General features: G+C 41.2%; 1 protein-coding gene across 1 annotated transcript in view; it reads right to left on the bottom strand.

Moving 5' to 3' along the window:
• Positions 1-19,341, bottom strand: part of fto (FTO alpha-ketoglutarate dependent dioxygenase) — a 141,641-nt gene extending 122,300 nt beyond the window's left edge. The window contains exon 1 of the mRNA XM_088413839.1: positions 19,192-19,341. Within this exon, the coding sequence (XP_088269965.1) occupies positions 19,192-19,233 (42 nt within the window). The 5' untranslated portion in view covers positions 19,234-19,341. The remainder of the gene's footprint in view (positions 1-19,191) is intronic.
• Between the last annotated feature and the right edge of the window lie 1,871 nt (positions 19,342-21,212).

Raw genomic sequence — 21,212 nt, 5'->3', positions numbered from 1 at the left:
GTATAGTGGAAAAAAAACATCCATAATAGGTCACACTATCTATAAACACTGAGGCGCGAAACTATTTCATTGCCATCAGAAAAAAATTGTTAAATCTTCTGGTACAAATCCTCGACAGTGAAAGATAAAAACGTGTATCTACGATCCCCATATTTGAGCGAATCGACAGGATTCAAACTTATCACCTTGTTGCCACAAGAGTCGTTTCTTTCGAGAGGTTCCCTGACAGCAACTCCGTGCCTGTTATCCACTTTGCCCTAACTGTTACTTTTCAGCAAGACAGTAATGTTTCCATTACGATTATGTCGATGGGGGTAAAAGCTTTTTAGTTTTCACCTTCAAATTACACCATGCTTTCATGAGGTCAGCTGTTTTCCACGTGGAATGGTCGTTTTTAATGCCGACAGAGTCCCTTGGTATTCAAGCGGGGTTCAGCGCTGGGGAGGGGGGTCGGGCAGAGAGCAGCGAGAGGGATAGAGAAAAACAGAGTTGATTGAAAGACTGTGATTAGCCGTTTTCAGCGAGCGACCACCGAGTTGTTCAAGCAGGGCCGTCGTGCCTTGGGGTGTCAAGGAGAAGTCAGTCCTTTCGAGAGCTCGCTCGACTCCTCCCTCCCGCTCTCGGCAGCCTCCCCAAAAAAATCAATATGGTTGTGCAAAGTGGAGCCCGGGCCCAGGGGGGTGGGTTGAATTGGCTGCGGCGAGATGCAGGCCTTGCAGCAAGGATGACAGGCGTCCTCCAGGATTGTCCCAAAGGCGGTGTCAAGGACAGCTCGAAGAACTAGAGGACTGAGGTCACTGGTTCCAAAGATCACCTTCTCTGTCCATTCACTGCCCAGGCTTGGTCGCCTCAATACGAGGGTGAGGAAAACAAGAGCAAATAGAGAGTTTAAGAGGGTGAAGATTCTGAACTGTCCAGAGTCGATGGAGGACAACAGAATGGTGGTTCTGGTGGAACTACCTTGAGCATTTTTGAGTTGGAGAAAAAGGGATTTAATATGACGCACAATAAAAAATATCTGCACACTGCAGTAAAAAATAAATACTGAGGGCAAGACCAAGACATTATTAAGACAAAACTGAATTCAGACAAAGACAAGACCAAGTCTTTTGGAGGTCGATACAGAGACAAGACCAAGACTCTTGAGGCTTAGACTGAGACAAGACAAAGACTTTTTGTAGTCCAGTCAGAGACAAAACCAAGACATTTGGGGGTCAACCGAGACTTTTAGAGGTTGAGACAAGACCAAGATCGTATATATCAAAGATAAGACACAAGAGAAAAAAAATACGTTTGCAAAGTAAAAACGGCTTCAATTTCTAGATGAGACCCTATGAAAGTGATATTGAATCCAAGACCAAACTCGAGAACTACAACAATCAGTTTTACAGGTAAAACAAATATGTGTTCAGTAATTTCAGTAACAAAACAACAGATAATCAATCCGTAGTCAGCAGCTCTGTTTTGGCTGATATCAGATTGACTGTTTCAGAACACTTTTTGGTAGAGTACCAAAACCTTCCCGGTCTCATTGTTTTTGCTTTTATCAAACTGATTTTTTGTTTTTTTATCTTCATAAGATGGTAAAGAAATTCGCGCCTCGGCAACTTTAGGACTGATAGCTTATACTAACAAAGACCAGCAGTTTACTGTCTCCGACAATCAACTGTCAGCAGCTGCGTTGTTCATTTCCATACAGTAGCTTTGACGAGGAAACCGTAAAACCCGCAAAGGGGGATTTCAGTCCCGCCGTATGTCTCTAGGTCTGAGTGACTGATCACAGCCGAAGTGGCTTGTGTCTCTAATCCAGTACTACTGTTAGACAGTGCAAAGACCCAGCTCTGTGTACTGCAGCGCTGCCTGATCAAACCCATCATGTGACAAGCAACCTCTTCAAATGACGATGATTTCCAGGCTCTCTGTCCTTTTGGCTTCATATTATATCTCCGAGTGACACAGCAGAGTCAAGTACCTCATCTCGGATAAAGATGATGTGCAATCCGACCAAGCGAGGTTGCAAGTCAAGGGTAAATGCAGGGCTAAGACTGCATCGGATTGCTTGACAACTGGAACAATTAGCATGCACTCTATTGTAACCTTATGCTAAACACCAGATTTTACTCTGTGTTTTCTGCTAAAAATATTCAAAGACTTCAAGTTAAGAATCGCAATTACACTACATATGAAGAAGCCATTTCAGAGGCTATTATATCAAAAGATATACAGTATGTGTGTGTTCATATATATATATATATATATATTTCTTTTTTCATAGCTAGATCCCAGTATATTTTAATTTGAAGAAGAACATACTTGATCTGCTTATCTTTCAAACTGACAAGCCACGCTGCTATCATTGATATCCTGTTTCTCATGGACAACTAGGACAAACTCTTGAATTATTTATTACTATGAGCACGTGCTTTTTTTTTTATATATATTGCAGCATTATTACAAAGTTAAAGCAGATGCTGACAATCACCTTAAACCACGAGAAAAAAATTGTGCCTCAAAACAAATCCAGACTGAACATCTAGTAGGGGTCTGATTCAATCTCATGTATCCGTTTAACCCAGATAGACTGACATTATGATGTGACCTAAGATTAATATCGAATTAACAACCAGGAACATTTGTGACTGTTTACAGGACCGCCATCCTGTCTTTCTGGAATTCAGAAGCCGATAGGTTTTCCCATAATGGCATTAGCTGAGTGCCAAAGTCGGAGTAGACTGCGGGCCAGTCGTCTCGCTTGACAAGTCTACGTGTTTCTTTATTTATTTTTCCTTCACTCATTCTGAACAAAGGGAAATATTCTACCAGGAATTGAATGGCTTAATCCTCTTCGCTCTTTCCCAGTAGCTTGAATGGTGACAGATTAACACGCTGGAGGTTTACAAACCCAGCCATTTGAAAATGTAATTGCTGGTGGCGCGCCGCATGCATGTGTTTAAGTCGAAAGTTAATATTAAAGCCTAAAATTAATGCCCGGGTCCTCGGACTCGCTGCCATGGCGGGTTTTCAGTCACGTACGTAATCAACGAGTCTCCCGATGTCCCTCGCCGAACGCCTCAGTTACTGTTCACTTCTGCTAATTATTACAGCCAATCAGAGGGGTTAACGGGGCGGAGCCTGGCCAGACCATGTTCTGGGGCATTTAACAGCTGGCAGGAACGGAGGTGAATGCATTACACACTGCCCTCCGTCCAATAAAAATAAAACACGCTGACATGTGAGGTGTACTTAAGAGATAGAGTGGAGCAAAGGGTGGAAAAAAAGGGGAGGCGGGCATGAGATAAAATGATGTCCAAGTGCCACCTAGTGTCAACTTTGGATCGTCTCTGTCTAGCCATCAAAGCTTAGGTGCACAGGACTGGGGCAAAACCAGGAAAGACACTGGGACAGATGGTGGGAATCTGAGGATGTGCATAATTAGAAATACAAATTGGAGGCATTTGCTGCTCAATTAACCACAATGATTTAAAAAACGAAAAGAGATCTTTCTTTTTTTAATAGCTTTGTTGGCCTTATGGCTAAAAGTAATCACACAGATGTACAGATTGATGTTTATGGACAATCGTAAGGATTTACTTAAGCATTAATTAGGAGTTATGTTGTGAATAAGGTGATGGACTTCCTATCGCCATTACGGGATTGCCAGTTTCCTTATTCAGTTCCAAAGCCAGCAAATTTGCAAGTTGTTGTCAATAACCCCTGTTCTGTTTCAGGACCTTTCACACTGGGCACCAAAGGCAGAAGAACGGCTTGAGAAAGTGGCCCTGTGTTTGTTGAAATTCAAATCCTTGCTTAACCCTTGTGGCATGATGTTACAATTAAAGGAAATTCCTTAGATTTCTCATGGTATCATAAAAGAATCAATGGGGAAAACAACACTAGGAAGCTGAAATTTTCAGTAGACGATCAAAACATGTAAAATTTCAAAATGCAACAATTTTGACATTTCTATGTGATTGCAGCTGGACGTGCAAGATTTTGTGTACAAAAATCATCATTGTCCAAATTTTGGACCATATAAAACTATTATAATTACCATTTTTGAGATGCATTTTAATATGGTTTATTACATTGATTTTCCTGCGACTTTTGCAACATTCCATTGAGCGGCGGTCAAACTGTGCCATCAAAAACTAAATTCTTTGTCGACTTGTGTTTCAGATCAAGAGAGTAGGTGGCGGTAGAGACCAGTTAAAATGTAACCGTCACGTCACAGAGACTATAAAGGCAGATTATACCATTTTTCACATTTTTTGTGGATGTGTATAGTTTGCGAAGTGCATGCACAAGGGTTAAACAAGCCGTGTAAATGCGGCCACAGTTAGGAAACGAATCCATAGAAGTATCCATCAACAAAATTATTCAAATTACTTGGCGTCTTTTTTTCTGACAGGAAATCAATGACCTCGGAGTGACGGTAAAACCGTTAGAGGGGTGGACCCGGTCATTAGCCCAGGTATAAATCACACTCCGTCGGTGCCCAAAGGTGAGAGGGATGAGAGTGGAGGTGAGTTTGAAATAATGCTTATGTCACGATGGGTCAGCCCTCCATTATGGCCGTTTCAAAAACTATTAATCTTGCTTGAAGTCAGTGGCCTAGAAATAATTACTTCATCTAACCCATGTAATACAGCATGACCAGCAGTCGGGCCCAGTCAATTTGAGGATGGGGGAGGCAGGATGCGAAGTGAGGGGGGTGAGGTGGGGGCTAGATGGGTGAAAGAAGCCACAAATTACCCAGCCCTGTCTCTCGCTACATGGTGACTGATGTCCCACTGACTTCGGTGGACGGCCTTTGTACACTCGCAACAAGGATTTAGATAGATGCGCGCACGCAAGTGCTAGATCATGTATCAGCGCAGGAAGGTCCATGAACATGTTAATGAATGATCAAATGGCAGGCACGGAGCGAGAGGAAGACACATTTTCTTTTTAACTGTGGGGTTCAAAGGCATCGCAAGCCATAAAACTCAATTGTGCATTTGTTATTGTCAGCAAGAAGAGATGATTGTTTGGCAATAACACATCCCATATTGCATTGCTTTAATAAACCGAAGCCCGGGCGATATGCAGTATATGACTGGTCGACCGATTAAATGGACAGATATTGGCATTTCAAAAAAATATAGGAGTATCCGCATACACGTAACGATGTGCACTCAAAAGTCACCATAAAATATTATATTCGTCAAATAACCTAATCATATGATTGGTTTGTTACATGCTTATGAGGTTTTATGGACAGCAACTGGAAATTCTTGGTCCCATAAGAGATTATCTCCCTCATCGTCAATATATGAATATAATAGGCTAAACAAAGTAAAATTAAAAAAAATTTAAAAAATGCACTTGGAAGAAAGTTAAATATTCAGAGTAAATACAACTAGAGGTTCAACAATTATTTGACAAAAAAAAAAAATCACAAAATTTATGGAAAATTATTTTATAATTTTTTTTGACCTGAAATGATCCAAATCTTCAGAATTCCAGCCTTTAAGTAGTTAAAACTATTATAATTCTTCAGTATTTCATGAAACAGATTATCATTGTGTTGAATTAAATTTTGACATTTACAAACATATGCTCCGATGTTGGAAAATGATTCAAATGTTTGTTTATTTTTCATCAGGTACCATCTATCTATTTGAGAAAAAAAAATCAGTCATAGTATGGATTTTTTCATTGTAGGGATGGAAATGATTTTGTTCAATTTGATTCAATGACAAAATAATCTGGTTAAATTATTAATTGAAAAATTGTTAATTCAAGAATACATTTTACTTTGGGACTGGGACTAAACATAGTTTTTTTTTTTGTTTTGTTTTGTTTTTTTAAATTATATGTACTCCAGAAATTTAGTGTGAGCCAACCCAAGATGGAAAAAAATTGGTGGATTTAATTCAAAGTGCATTAAAGTCTCAACTTTCATGTCCAACAGCCAAAAGGTTCAAATTCTAAGCGAAGTGTATGAAAGTAAAAGATTTGTAGACAATGATGGCCAATAAAATATGAATGCAAAAAAAAAAAGAAAAAAGTTTTTCTCTTAACTAGGGACTTCTTGGTGACATTCAAATTGCTGTAACTTTTGTAAATTTTTGAGCTACCTCCATGTACTGTACTTTATATTATTTTAAAGGGAATTAGTGTGAGAAGGGGGGTGTATTCCAATTAATTTTAAGGACATTAAATCATGATATTTGTCATGCAACAAGTTAATAAAATAAATCAAGGCAGTACTACCAAAAAAAGAATAAAAAAATATATATATATATATAATATATAATATATATATATAATAAAAATATATATATATATATATATATATATATATATATATATATATATATATATATATATATATATATATATATATATATATATATATATATATCAGGTGAGGCCTATTGGAAATATTATCATAAAGGTTTTTTTTTTTTTTTATTGTATAGTGCTGCTCAACAGTGCCACCTAGAGTAGCTCCCAATTTCCGATTCCACCGCCACCCCCGTAAGAACCTTTTTTCCTAATTGATATACTTTTTTTGGCCCCAAATCACTGCAAACACAAAGCACAATAAAGGCGGTTATTGGAGAAACCCACACCGGTGCGCACTCAGCTTCCATGATCGTCACAGGAAGTATGTATGGAGTGACATAAATACATGCAGCCCTCCAGTGGCTGTCACAGCTGGCATTGCAGGTGCAAATTTAATTAGTCAAGGTGAAGTCTCCCTTGTTGTCTAAGAAGGAGGGATAAGGACGAGGAAGAAGCGGGGAGGGGGACTGTAAACACGAGCTATAGCCTAATCAGGTGTCACCGCTGCATTTGATCATCCCGCTAAAACTTGTCACGGATCCCCCGGCAGAGTGGGCCGCGCCGGGTTGAGAACAAAGGAATGGAGCTGTCACGGGAGAAATGGGGAGGGTGACGTCGGTGGATGAAGAGTTTGCCCATTAGCGGTCTCTTCCGTTTCCCGCTAGCCTCGCCTCGTTTGTATGCTTCTTCTGCGAGGAAGCTGCCCGCTACCGACTGTTTGCAGTCGCTAGCGCTTCGCATCATTGTGGAAAAGGAAATCTCAGCCAGCGACTGCCATCCCACTCGTGCGTCAAACTCCCAAAAGAAGTGTGCTTCTTTTGTTTACCTCCTCATAACACAACAACAAAAAAACAAAACAACACTTTGTACAAAGATACAAGCTGTTTTGTTTTCATCAAGTGTCACTCTTGAAGGACCTAGTTCATGATATTTTTCCCACTTTGCACAGTTAAATATATGCATACAAATTACATTTTGCACCCTGCCAATTTCATTTCTTGTGAAATATGACTTTTTCTAACCAGAAAGTCAATCATCTGTAGCCACAGATCTCAAAGTGGTGCTGCCTCACCCCCTTCATGACGTTGTTCAATGCCGGCCAACCACGAAACATCCATCTATCATCTTGACCGCTTATCCTCACAAGGGGCGCAGGTCACTAGAGCCTACCCAATCCGAGTTGAATGAGGGAGCCAAAAGAGGCATTTTACTGGCATTAAAATGCAAAACAGTGACAAGAGACCGCATTCACTAAGAGCCGTTCGTCCAATCAAATCGGCCCTGTGGGACACCAGTATTCATATCAGTTCAGCCCGTGGCTGAATTATTTACGACTAACGTTGATTGTGCGGCTGTGTGCTCCAAACACACATTTTTGCTATTTCAGCATTTTCCACAGTAAAACATCGTAGCTAATAAATGAAACAGTGCTGTTTACTTGGCCGTCTTGGTGCAAAATCCCTCCTCCTCAACTCCAGAACCAAAACGAAACCAAAAGACTTGGACAAGGTAGGCGTGTATGGGTTGCATGGGTTGTACGAGGACTAACTATCATCAACAGGCCTGTTGAAAGTCATGTTAATCTACTCAGAAGGAGTCGGTGCTAAGAACGCAGAATTAGCAGGGAATGCTAAGAAATGCATAAATGAAAGGAAATAACACTTTGGAGCTGTTTGGGGCGACAAATCATCTTTGTAACATAGTTAAAACCTCCAAAACGTTGAGCTCCCATGATATGGGCCCTAGGAGTAGTTCTTTGGTTGGGAGAACCTGGAGAGGCCAAACAGGTCTTTCATTTTCATGCTCCCGTCAGGCTACCACAACTACAGTACACACAAACACACACACATCCACACTGTTACTGTTTACCTTCCGGTTTTCTGCAGCTAATGAATACATTAGCCGATTGAACCACATGTGAAACACCGGCAAGGCCCAATCGTCTTTGTGACGAGCCCGGCAAGCGAGATTACAGGCGAACAAAAGAACAGGCAGGGGGAGAGGAATATTTAAAAGCCTAGAGAAGCGATACATAAATTAATTAAAGGACAAAAAAAAAAACAAGCGGAGAATTAAAGTTGGAACATCTGTCAGCGACTTAGCTTCCCAACGTAATACCAGTGTTAGAACATTTATACCCTTGAAGTTAATGATCCTCTCTTTAATTGACAGTCAAGGAAAAACTCGCAGCAGCAGCATCCTGCAGAGACCACGATAAGCGAAGGGGGGGGCTTCCCTCCCCCCAAATATAAAATAAGAAAAAAAAAACAGTTTAAAGAACCTTGGCACTAATCCCTATTGTCATCCCGGCGCAGCAGAAGGACTTACAAACACCGATAACTCCGCTGAAGCTGACTACTCCGCAGCAGTTACGGGGACAGCCAGTCGTTCAGATTAGCCCAATCCCGCCGCGCTGTCACTCAGCCTAGACACTAGCCTGTCACCGCATTTACGTGAGTCCGTCTCATACGTGACAATGCCCCACTATGCGTGACAAAGACTGCCACGAAGCAGTCCACTCGTCGGCAAGATAACGATGGCGACGGTGCGGCGCTGTTGTTGGATTAAGCTCCCGGCGAACGCCGTCGCTGACTTTCTCGACAACAAGTAGAACAACTATTTAACGCCGACGAATGCAGTTCCCACTTAGTGTCAGATGAAATTTATGGGAATTGTGAAACTTCTCATCCGTTGTAGGAAAAATTGTAAAAAGAAGTATTGGTTACCCCCACAAAAAACTAACTTTAAAGTGCTGCAGTCAATTCGGCACAGGTAGAAATAATGGTAAAACAAAGCAATATAACGTGACCGTAATTGTCGCTAATCATGATTGTTGTCAACTGAGCCATGCTGCGAACAGTGGAAAAAGATTAGTAAACAAAACTAATAACAATTTGTCAATAATAACAGATTAACCTGTTAAAACTGTCACTGTTAAATTTTTTGGAATAGATTATTCTATCAATTATGTCACTAAATAATCAGATAAGGCTTCATTTTGCAAACAGATGTATTGCAAAATAATTTTCCCAATCCTTTTTTAGAAAAAAAAGTATTATTGTTTAATGGATAGAAAACAACAACAAAACAACTAAGCAATGCCAGACAAGATGGACTGATATTGATAAAGTGATAAACCCAACTACTTCAGTCATTGTTTTCTAAAGTAAAAGCAGATGTTTGCAAATACCTTATTTTGAGTTCTTGCAAAATATAATGAGTCTGGTTTCACGAAAGACTACATGAATCAGATAATAAATTATGCTGAGAGGCTGAAATCAGAAGATCAGGACGATGGCCCTTGATGATTGCTTGATTATTATAATAGTTGTTGTTTTTTTATAATCAATTACTTGTCAATTAATCGATTAATTTGGACAGCTCCATGACGGCTCTCATCAAAAAGTCATGGGACAAATGACAGAGGATGTCCTCTCCATTAAAGGGGCTGACGCGGGCATGACACAGGAGTTGACAAGTGAACCCCTACACTTCCTAACCCCAGACCTTGCAATGGCGCACACACAACTAATAGACACAGACACACACACACACACACACACACACACACACACACACATAAATAGGCCTGACATGCTCGCTCCTCGCCCCGCCGTGTTTCTATTTCTCTCTGCATCCCGTCGGAGACAAACCTCAATTCAGGAGACCTTGAACCAGGCGAGTGGATGTGACCCGCTTGCCCCCTCTCGAGTCAGCCTCATCTGAATAAGCAGAGCCCAAGAAGAGGAAAGAAAAAAATCTGCCTCCATTATAACGGGGAGGAAAGAGGGAGGGTAACTCATCGTTTATGCACGTTTGATCAAGTGCTTGACAGCGCCAGTGGACAGAATTACGGACGGTTGAGCAGAAAAAAAAAAGTTGTGGGTGTTTAGCATCTATGCGGGGTCGGGCTGACAGTGTCGGTGCCTCGCCGGGTGCGCCAAACCACACACAGAGCAGCCCCGGCCGCCCACCAGTCAACCTTAGCGGCCCATCACTCAGGACGGACCAAGGGAAGTGCCATGAAAGGAGGTCAGGCAGGCAAAGAGGAAGAGGAGGAAGAAGGAAAGGGGGGGAGGCTGGTCAGAGGGTTAAGTGTAGAGAAGACAGCGATGAAAGGCAACTGTCATGCACCAGTGCTCGCCCAGGAGCACCTGTCTCAAGAAGAACATGCAAAGCGTGCCGGTCAAGTCCTGACAACCCCCCTCTCTTTTTCTCACACACACAAAAGCTTAAAAGTAAGGGCCAATCCGATGCTTCGCCATTGGGAAGGAAGCACCTTTCCTTGACAGCATGCCAGTCAAGTTGTCACTGGGCCCTGTGCATATGCAAGGAGAACTTAGGCTGATAAAGAAAAAAAACACAGACGGGAAAGCTGAGATGAAGAATCACTGAGACATGCAAGGAGACCGCATGAATGGAAGCGGCAAGGACTTTTTACCGATTGCTGAAAAAGACAAAACGTCAGATTTAATGTCATTCGGGCCGAATTTGGGAACTCTATTTTGCATAGAAAACTATCAGAATTAAGGGGGACTTTCTTGACATTATGTTGTATGTGCCCCACTCATCTAAACACAGCCTCCAAATTGTTACCTGATGATAATGACAAACAAGAAGCAATGCAAAGATGATCTGTGTCGTCATTAGAGTGTTTCGCCGAAACAGAAAAACCTTTTTCGCACATCGTCTCGCAGCAGACAAACGTCTTCGGGACTGGACTTGAATTGCACATGGCGCATCCTATGCAGATATGTAAATGTTTAAAACTAAATAAAACTGCATACTGTGGCTTTGAATACTAGTTCACCACATACGTAGATACAAGCTAGAGCATTGAGACGTGTGTCTCATTATGCAATAGCAGTGTAATCAATTGCCGTCTTTCATCAGTGATACCGCATTATGTTTCCACCAGCGTGCTTCACAGAAGGTGTGGTGTTCTCGCAATGCAGTTCAGCATTCCTCTTCCTTCTCCGTTGAAGGCCTCCAAAATTCACTCAAGACACTCTAAGTTTGAATCTTCCCAAATCTCCAAGAAAAAAGCATTTAACTGTTTGAAAATGTCTCAAAAATATCTTAAGAACATTTGGTGAGGTTTGACCGAACTTTAGTAAAGCCTTTAGTCAACCCTCAGTGGGATTGGGGCTTATGTAAGAAGCAAGCCCAGAATTAAGTCTTGGACGAGTCCAACATCAGGTATTTTAACACGCTTTCATCGCTCACATTTATGGTCAAGAAGTTATGATTTACAAATTAACAGTTGCTATTTACACAACCTCGTGAACATGGTCTCCTGCAGCGCTTGGCAATCAAGTTTTTAGGTTTTCTATTAAAACCACATGTTGGGCATCACTGTAGCAGCATGAGTTTTATTGGGAAGGTGAGTCATTAGACAGGGAAATATCTTTAAAAGTAGGAGGATTTCTATGCTAACGCACGCTTTAGTACACCGTATGGGTAAATATGACGCATTTGGAAACTACCCGTCCAAACTCATGGCTCCCAATTATGTACGTCAAAACTCCGGCATCAGATTGTCAGCCCAACTGAAATGGAAAGTAACGTCTGAGGCGGATCATAGCCTCGGCGAGCTAATGAACCCCCCGGAGGCTCTCGCCTCTTTGTAGGAGGTGAGCGGGTCACTCCCATGTTTATTCAGCAGCGGCCCAATGAGCCACCGCCATCTATTGATTGGACTGATTATTCCGTGTCTCTGCGGTGATGGGACACGCGCATGACAGATGAACCCCGACGCGGGCGGGTCACGTTGGACGTAATCTCATTGAATGTGACGGCTGATCTGGTCGGCCGGTTTGCCGGAGCCGCGTCGCAGCCTTGTTTGCCAACACTCTGACATGTGTGGCTAATGTCTCAACACCATTAGGAGGTGCTCGGCAGGGGCTGTCAGACACAAAAGCTGTCAAGGGCTGTTTACATAATCAGACTGACTGCTGCTATGGGAGGAAACAATCCGGGAGGTAAAGGTACACCGTGAATGCACACGATGACGGTTGTACACCAGTTAATGTTTCAAGTACGTAGTTTGCTCCAATTCGGGCAAGAAATGATAACGCCTTCTTCAGCTGCTACAAAGTCATCTCGAGAATTCTGCATGAGTGACTATTGCACAGATCAAATATGAAAATGAAAGACCAGCTGTACCATTATACAAAATATAAATTACGTTCAATTTTGGGAGGGTGGTCGTACACAAAGTGATTCCTCAACCCTGAAATATACACGGAAGTAAAAAAAGTGTCTAATATAGATGTTTTAGAGTGTAAAAATATTTCGGTGTATTTTTGTATGAATGGGGATATTTTACATTCATATTGCTGACGTACTGTCATAAAATGTTTTTAAAAACGTTTTTTTAATAAACCTTCAACTCAATGATCTGGCAAGGTAAAAATTATCTTTAAAAAATTGACATGAAAGTGTCAGTTGAAATTCCAAATGGCAAAATCTCATAAGCATTCCTTAAGAAGTTCTATTTATTATATATTATAGATTACAATGCACTTTATTGAGCATTGTAATTGATTCATCCACAGGTGTCCAACTCCAGTCCCCGAGGATCGGTATCCTGCGTAATCTCTGACTTTCACGCTCAAACACACCTGATTCAAATGATAAGGATCATTTTCAAACTCCCGTAGAGCTTACTAATAAGCTAATTACTTGAATCGGGTGTGTTCTGGAAAGAAAACCAGAAAACATGCAGGATACCGGCCCCCGAGGATTGGAGTTTGACACCTATGCATTAATCCATTGTAGAACTGCAATGCCAAATTAACCCATTTTGAAGAAACAGGAGCAGGATAAGCAGTTACCTCCAATATTGGGAAAACTCCCCTGAGTTGGAATATTCTGCATAATTCTAAACATGGGAGTTCATCATGTTCAAAGAGAAAAAAAATCCAAGCGCAAAGTCAACATAGTCAAATGTTGCCTATAGATTAGAATGCAGGATCATTGCTGGCAGACGACACTTTGATTTACAGGGACATCTCATCAAGGCGAAACCACTCCAAACAACAAAACCCCTTGAACGGAGTATCTGATTTTCCATTTAAGAGAGTAGTTTGATCAGAGCCTCAAAAGCGCATATGGGAGACGGTGGCAGAGCGTCTTCACAAGACAATGCAGATGGGCCTTTAAAAGCTGATTATTATCGCTCCAGATGCAAACCAAATGTAGACATCACGAAACCTTTGAAATGTCACGCATCTAACATGGATAAGCTGCATTAAAAGAGAAGAAAAAAAAGCGTCAGGAAATAAGGGAACGACGCGCTTGGCTTCCCACGTTGAGCACGAGAAGCTATTCCTGACCCTTTATAGTTGAATAACAGGAAGTCATCGCCGGCGACTCATCACACGCCTCATAAACACCAACTTAGTGGCTCCTTTTATTCTCGGGAATTGTCTCACGTATTTCTAAATGTCACGATGATCCGCGCTGCCATTACCGCACGCTCTAAAAGCTGACTTACGACTGATTAGCACGGCCCGACAAAAGATATGACGACCTTACACCCAACGACAAACTGTCGTCCCGGTTTTAGTGGCGGCGGCGGGAATTAAATTCGCCAGGCTTGACTAATCAACTCGATCTGTTACCTTCCTCTGTCGCAAAAGGATCAAACGGAGCAGGACAAGGTAAAAACACGTCGAGGAAAACATGAGCTGCAGACTAATCAACGCTCACCGAGAAGATCAATGAAAGGCCCGAGGGCTCGGGCTCACACTATATTACACGCCAAAACTTCATATTCATTCATTGATTTTACTTTTCAGAATAGTATATCATTGAACTCCAATGGGAGCAAGGGGGAAAATAGAGGCTGCGGGGCTAGGGTCAACCCTCGCGCGGACAGACGTTTGCACAATATTGATGGCTGGAGCTGAAAGAAATGACTGAATACCTGAATCGATAACTTCAGGTTGTTGCAGATGGAAAAATATAAATACATTTTTATGGCTAGTGGAGTGGCTGGAGCCAACGGGGGCTAAATGCCCCCCTTAAGGTAAACCCTTTGATTAGCCATGGCCAAAGGTGCGCTGATGTGAGGATGCTATGCTTCCTAATGCACACCGGGGCCTTGTAAAGGAGCCAAGGTTATGACAGGTCGCACACCCCGGGCTTCTGACCTGACCCTTTTCATTTGTAATGACGACGGGCTCCAGCTACATCATACACTGCCTTGTTTCCATTATAAATCCAACACAATCCTCCATTTACCCTTGAAAACAGATGTAATCGGACTTGAAACTGAATGTGAGGCTTCATTCAAACTTGTCAAGTGTGGTAGGGTTAAAAGGAACTAGGCGTAGATGCCTAGGAAAGGCTTCAGATCACATCGACCCTAAACAGAATGGGCCTTGACGTATTTGGACTCAAAATTGTGCCTGAAGTTCTTTCTTGTTTAAAACAATCTCTATTCCTCCTTATCAACCAAGCTAAAGTTTGGTGAAACTGACTCTATATTGTTCCATCTATTGATCGGATCAGTTTTTTCGGCTCCACAATCCTGATTGTGTAAAGCTTAGTCCAATGAGACTCAAAAGAACTGCACAGATGTTAACAAGTATTGAAATGTGAATCACATTTAAATATCATTCCCGCTAATAAAAACGGTGCCGCATAAGAACAAATGTGAGTAACTTTTAATGATAAAGTCAATTCTGTCACACCACACCTGAAAAAAATGGTTATGTGGTTATTTTTACTGGACAAACTTGTGTCTGATCATGAAAATGTCAGCGTAAACCTGCATAAACATGCATACTTTTAACCATACCACGAGTGCAAAACTACAAACAGCTCCGCTTCAGCCACAGGAAGTAACGTTATAGATGTAAAGCACTTTGTAATCAACACTGACCCAAGAGCCAGTGCAAAGCATCCAACCTTGGACTTATTTACAGCACAATTACTGAGAACAACACCCAACCCCGCCGCTTCCACAGAACCATATCATTGCCTACGCCTTAATTAAATGAAAGCCGTTAGCTTCATTTGCTTGCCTTTCTGTTTTATTTTTTGAGATGGTGGGAGGGATAATTGAACTGACCGGCCCGTCGCCCGCCAAAGACCTCCCAGGCGCAATCCCCGTTTGGCCTTAAATCAAGGCTGGATAAATGGCCCAGTGGGTCCCCTGCTGGACTCCCGGCGGCAAGGCCAGTGTGGGGCATAGCGGCGAATCGACACCTTGCAGGCGATAAGTAATTCAGTGGAGGATTAGCAGCATGATAGTCTGATCAATACTGTGTGCTCAGGGCCATTAGGAATGCAGCGAGGAAACGACCCCCTCCGGTAATAAAGTAGGGCATCGGGGTTCTCCTTCATTTGCCAGCTCCATTAGTGTAATGGTATCATTATCTGGCACAGCCGTATTTTTCGGGAGGCCCGGCTTTTCCGCAGCTCAACCGGCGGGGGTCTGATGAAGCCCCCCGTGCCGAAGCGTTCACCTTTTTTGCCATTCCACAAAAAGCCGGGGTGTAAATCTGGCGCTGTTGGGAGCTTATGTGCTACTCTGTTTTATGTCGCCGTCCCACACTATTTCTCCATTACAGGCTCATTAATAGAATGAACAAGATGGAGGAGAAAAAATGGTGGACAGAGAGAAAAAAGTGCTGATGGCGCCGAATCGGGCGAGACCCCCCTCTCCGTGCACCCGCCACCCCTTGCTAAAACACCACGTCCGACATGACAGCACGTCAGCATTAGTCGCCGTAAATCGTTCGCTTTACACTAATTCACCGGCTAGCATTTTGCGCGGCAAGAATTGATTAACCGTGTCCGGGACGCGCGGCCACGTAATCAGCTTTTACCTCGCTAGTTGTTAATTTAACAGAAGTGCCGAGGGAAGCACAAACCATTTTAATGAGCGTTGGGGAAGTGAAAAAAAGAAAACGAAGCCTAAACAGCCTGCCGCAAACCAATGAGGCTGATCTAAGCAGAGAGCCGGGCTGAGGACCAGACCTCGGAACATCTGGTGACCCTGTGCGATCATTACTTAGCCTGCTGCTCACACGCGCATACACATGCACACACTTCCTGTTTGGATGCCGCACATTACGCTTGTCGTCAAGGGCCTGAATGGCAAGTTGCATTTAAAAAAATGACATTAAAACATTAGGTTAAGGGACGGGGTCAAACCGTTTCATCCTCGCGTTGACAATAAAGATAAAAATGATGAAACTACAAGAACTACAAGAACAACGTGTGCTTATTTTCAGATTAATATGTAAATAATATACTAACAAGCAGCGACAATTAACATGGATTACTGTCAAGTGTCGTAAAATAAGATAGCCATTACTAATATAAAAAAAACATTATTGGCAAAGGTCCTTAGAAACTATAAAAGATATTTATAAGAACTGATACAACTGTCACATTGATATCATGGAAACATGCTAACCAAGGCTAATGATAGCAAAATCTTGCCTATTCTGCTTACAATTTGAAAAAAATCATGTCTTTTTTTAAATTAGGGCCACTGTTAATCCACAATGAAGCAAAATTCAGAATGGAATTCTTTAGACATTGTTTTTTGTTGTTGTTTTTTGTTTATTTTTTTAAGCAGCTGACAAAATAATAACTTGGTTATTTAAATTATTGAGCACACAGGAATACCACAGACCGATTTTTTTTCTATGGAAGAAATTAAAGTCAATTTTCCATCTGCTGGCCTCGAACCGAGTCTCAAAAGTTGAACTTGTCAAACTCCATATTGAATATACAGCAGCTTTGACTTGTAAGCATTTCAAAGTCACTGATAAAAATGTAGACAGGATGTCTGGTCTGGTAGGATTTTCTAGGATTGTGCGTTTGTCCCCTAACTCACAATGACAACAGAGGCCATGGTAGCGCACACAGTTCACAGTGAAAAAAAAAACAACCACAATATCCAACTTATTAAATATCATCCTGCCCGTGTCGTTATACAAGCGCCGATAGTGAATACGCTCGAGCAGAGTAGACAGAAAGCGATGCCGCAAGGTCTGCCTGAGGGCCAGCTGGAACCAGTTCTGGCTCTGACCCCGACGGCTCATCTGGCCACCATTGGCTTTTTTTGGTAAACAGGAGGAAGTGCGTTCTACATAGTTTTCACAATCCAAACACATGTGTGCAAAGACGAACAGTCTAGTCAGGAGATAAGAGACAAGATAGACTTTTTTTTTTTTTAAGTCTCATCTCATGAAACCGCTAAGTTACTGCTTGTGATATAAGTACACACGCACCACAGTCTGTCGGTCCTAAACGGTTATGATAATAGCAGCCAGATTCATTTATTATTGTCAAAAAATAAATAAATAACTCTCACAGCTGGTCCTTAAGAGAAGTGAAGCCGTCAACTATTAGTCATAGAAACAACAGCACATGTGGGCAGCATTCATCAAGCATATGCTCATATCTCAGCAAGGTAGCTATAGAAACTCAGGTCCAGAGGGGCTGGTCAAACTTTTATTTAAGAGATTTTGCTGACTTCAGTCTACTTTTGCAAATTTTTATAGTAACCACAACATCGTCTATCTTGATTAAGTTACATTCATAAAGGCAGCAGGTTATTGGTTTAAAAAATGTTAATTCAATGTTGCATTATGGTCAAAATTGTTGATATTTGGTTAATTTTTAATTTTTTTAACGTTTTTTTAAACAAATTGTGATATTAGGTTGTTTATAATATAGTGCTATCCAGGTCAGTTTTTGCATGACTTCCTTGCATTGTTCACTTAATCATAGTTTGTAAAAAAATAAGGTTTGCTTTGTTTTGAATACATATAAGAATACAAGATAATGGTGATGTACATGGTTAGAGAACACAAAAACAAAAGTTCAACGAATCAACAATTATCGGACATTTGGCCGATTATTTTTGGACAAGGTTTGAAGTTGGGTCCTTCATTTTAAGAGCAAAACATTTCAGAGTTCAATTGCTATCAAATATGCACATTTCTGCACATAATCTTTACCAATTTATGCAGCTCAAATACGTAAATCTATTTCTCCATAAATTAGGAACACAGCGTTATCATAATCGTTTATGCAACTTGTTGCATGGCAAATCTGTTGTACCATAGAGTACAATTAAAACTAGAAAAGTCAATCATGGCAAATCTGTTGTACCATAGAGTACAATTAAAACTAGAAAAGTCAATCATGTCTTCGAAGTCACAGCTCTCCTTGCCCCCCTTTGTTTGCGGGGCCAGTGACAGTGTATTGTGGAAATTTAAAAAAATCCAAAATGATTTCGAAGTTAAAACTAAGGGTGGTCCTGTCATGCAAATAGGAGACTGCTCAAATCCGCCCCCTCGGCTCAGTGGCCAATGTCAAGCACCTTTACGTTTCCGCTCAATCTGTTGCTTTGCATACCTAATTGCCTTGCTCGTTCTTTACGCTTACTTTTTGCTATCATACCAATTTCTATGGTTGATTACTTATTTGTATCCCCTACGGACGTCTCAATGCCATTTCTCCCTCCGATTGACTGAGGCTGGTGTCATATTCGCTCATCTAAAGAAGGATGAGGAGGAGGATGAAGGATGTTGCACGCCTGCGTCACTTAGCTAACTCAGCTTGTTATTCTTCTAAAATACGTTTGTACGGAGCTCATTGCTGGTTGGTGATAGTGGTTGTTTTTGTGAGGGTAAAGACTCTAAAAACAAGAGGAAAAAGAAAAAAAAAAACAATGAAGCAGTGAGGCAAGGTGAGGTATGCGCTGGCTCCCGCAGGCTCGTTAGCCTCCACAAAGCAGCCAGTAGCGTCACGATCGGAGCGTTAGGCATTCATCGAGCACGCAGCCGTGAGAAAAGACCAGACGTGATGAAGATAAAACGCTATCAGTACCTTTCTTCTCTTCTCCCCCTCACTGTCACCCGATCTTTTCATGTTCCTGGAGTTGTGTTTACGTTGCCTGCCTTGGAGTGCGGGGCTACACTGGTTCTTGTAGTGCGTCAGGATTTACGTTTGCGTCGATTTTCAGCTATCTTAAAACGTCACACGCGTGCGTCGTGCATGGTTATTTTTGTTTGTCTGCTTCCGATAACGTTTGCTGAGATACGATGCCTTTTGTACGGGCTTCGCCTAAAGAGAGGCGAAGGCGTAACAAAGACAACTGCAAGTCCCAGAATGCACTGGCGCTCGAAGCGGAAGTAGCCTCGGCATCTTCCAGATGTTTTTCATCACCGGTAAAGGCGCAAGTACAAATCACCAAACAAATTAAACACCGAACAACCTACCGACAAACATTACATTTCACTCAGGTGATCTAATAAATACAAAAAAAAATGCATTAAAGATAAATACGTAGTATGATGCTGAGTTGGATGTTGAATTGCAACGATGTTATAGAGTAGTAGGGTTGTTAATAAATATTTGCATTTATCATAGTAGGGTTGTTAATAAATATTTGCATTTATCATACAAACACAGGTCAGGTTTAAATTTAAAATACACATTTTGGCAAAGTCTCAAGTGCAGAAATCTGCCTTAGAGTTGTGACTTTTTTAAAACTTTTTTTTTCCTCTAGTCACGAGGTGGCATAGTTTTTTGTTTTTTGTTTTTTTTTTAATTATACAGTATATGGCTGCTCTGGAACGTATCCTTCAAGGGGTCATCCAGCTGACTCCCTACATGTTTTAAATAGCCCTGAAACGTGCCCTGTGCATTGTTCTTTTTGCAGCACATGTGAAATCCATGAAAGAAAGGGAGGTCTGAACCACCTGCTACATATTACCACAACACACTTTGATCAGTGTCTTCATTAGGTCACTTTGTAATCGCTCTTTTTTATGGGTGGAGCTGACCAAAGCGAACAAGGGGGGTACTGCATTGATGTAATCCACATGCTTTTTTTCACCTGTCTAGTAAAACACTCAAAAAGCTCTCAAAGATCTTTTGCGTGCCTTTGCCGTTAAAATAAAAGTGGGGGTTCTTTTGATTTCTATTTATAACCATTATTTTCTCCTCGCTTTTAGAAAGCAAATCAATGGTGGGAGATTTCTAACTGAAAATACTTTGTTTACATACATTAACTATATTTATTTTTTTCCGAGGACTTTTTACTTTTACGCCCTAAATTCGGCGCCTGTATTTCCTACTCCTTACTAAGATTAATTTGTGGTATTGCCTTTATTGTTCAATAAGTCTATGTGGCTCAAAGGCTGGTCTATTTTGCCTAAAAAAAATCTTGCATTCTCATTGGACCATGTAAAATTATGAGTATATAAGTATAGAAAGTGTTCAATTTGTGTCGACGAGACCCTAGTGAGGAAGGTTTACGGATTTATGACTGAGCCACTCCAAGGGAGTTGCTTTGATCATAATTGGGGTTGATTGGTTTAAAAAAAAATGTATTAGCCTCGTTTGTAAAACGGTAAATTCAGTTTGACATTTGGGGAAAACGTCCTAATAGGTTTTCTTAATGAAAACATAGATTAAAGGCCTGTAGTTAGTTATCTAGTTTCAATTTTCAGCAGCCATGATTGTTAGCATGCTCTATGAGCGAAATAATACTTTTGTTCTAAATTAGCAATGTCTATACTTCCAACAGTATCATTTCAAACATTGAAATAATAGAATAAACATAATAAAAATGTTGTGTTTTAACACATCAGGAAGCCACTGCCTTTATTAGTAAGCTTCAGATAAATTAAACCAGCAATGCATGGGCCAGTTGTTATATTTGATGGCAGTATAGCTCATTTGTAAGAACTTTGGCTTTGGACCCAGAAGACAAACATTTGATGCTCTGTTTTAAATGGGGGAAAAAAAAACAAAAAAAAACTTGTTTTTGGATGGATGCTCTAGCTTGCTAGCTACTGTAGCTACAATCTGGAAACCTGTTACTCTTTTCATGGCTAAAAATG

The sequence above is a fragment of the Hippichthys cyanospilos genome, chromosome 4 (genome assembly GCF_059441005.1).
Source record: "Hippichthys cyanospilos isolate Australia breed blue-spotted pipefish chromosome 4, RoL_Hcya_1.0, whole genome shotgun sequence".
Taxonomy (NCBI): Eukaryota; Metazoa; Chordata; class Actinopteri; order Syngnathiformes; family Syngnathidae; genus Hippichthys; species Hippichthys cyanospilos.
This window is presented reverse-complemented; position numbering and strand designations above follow the sequence as displayed.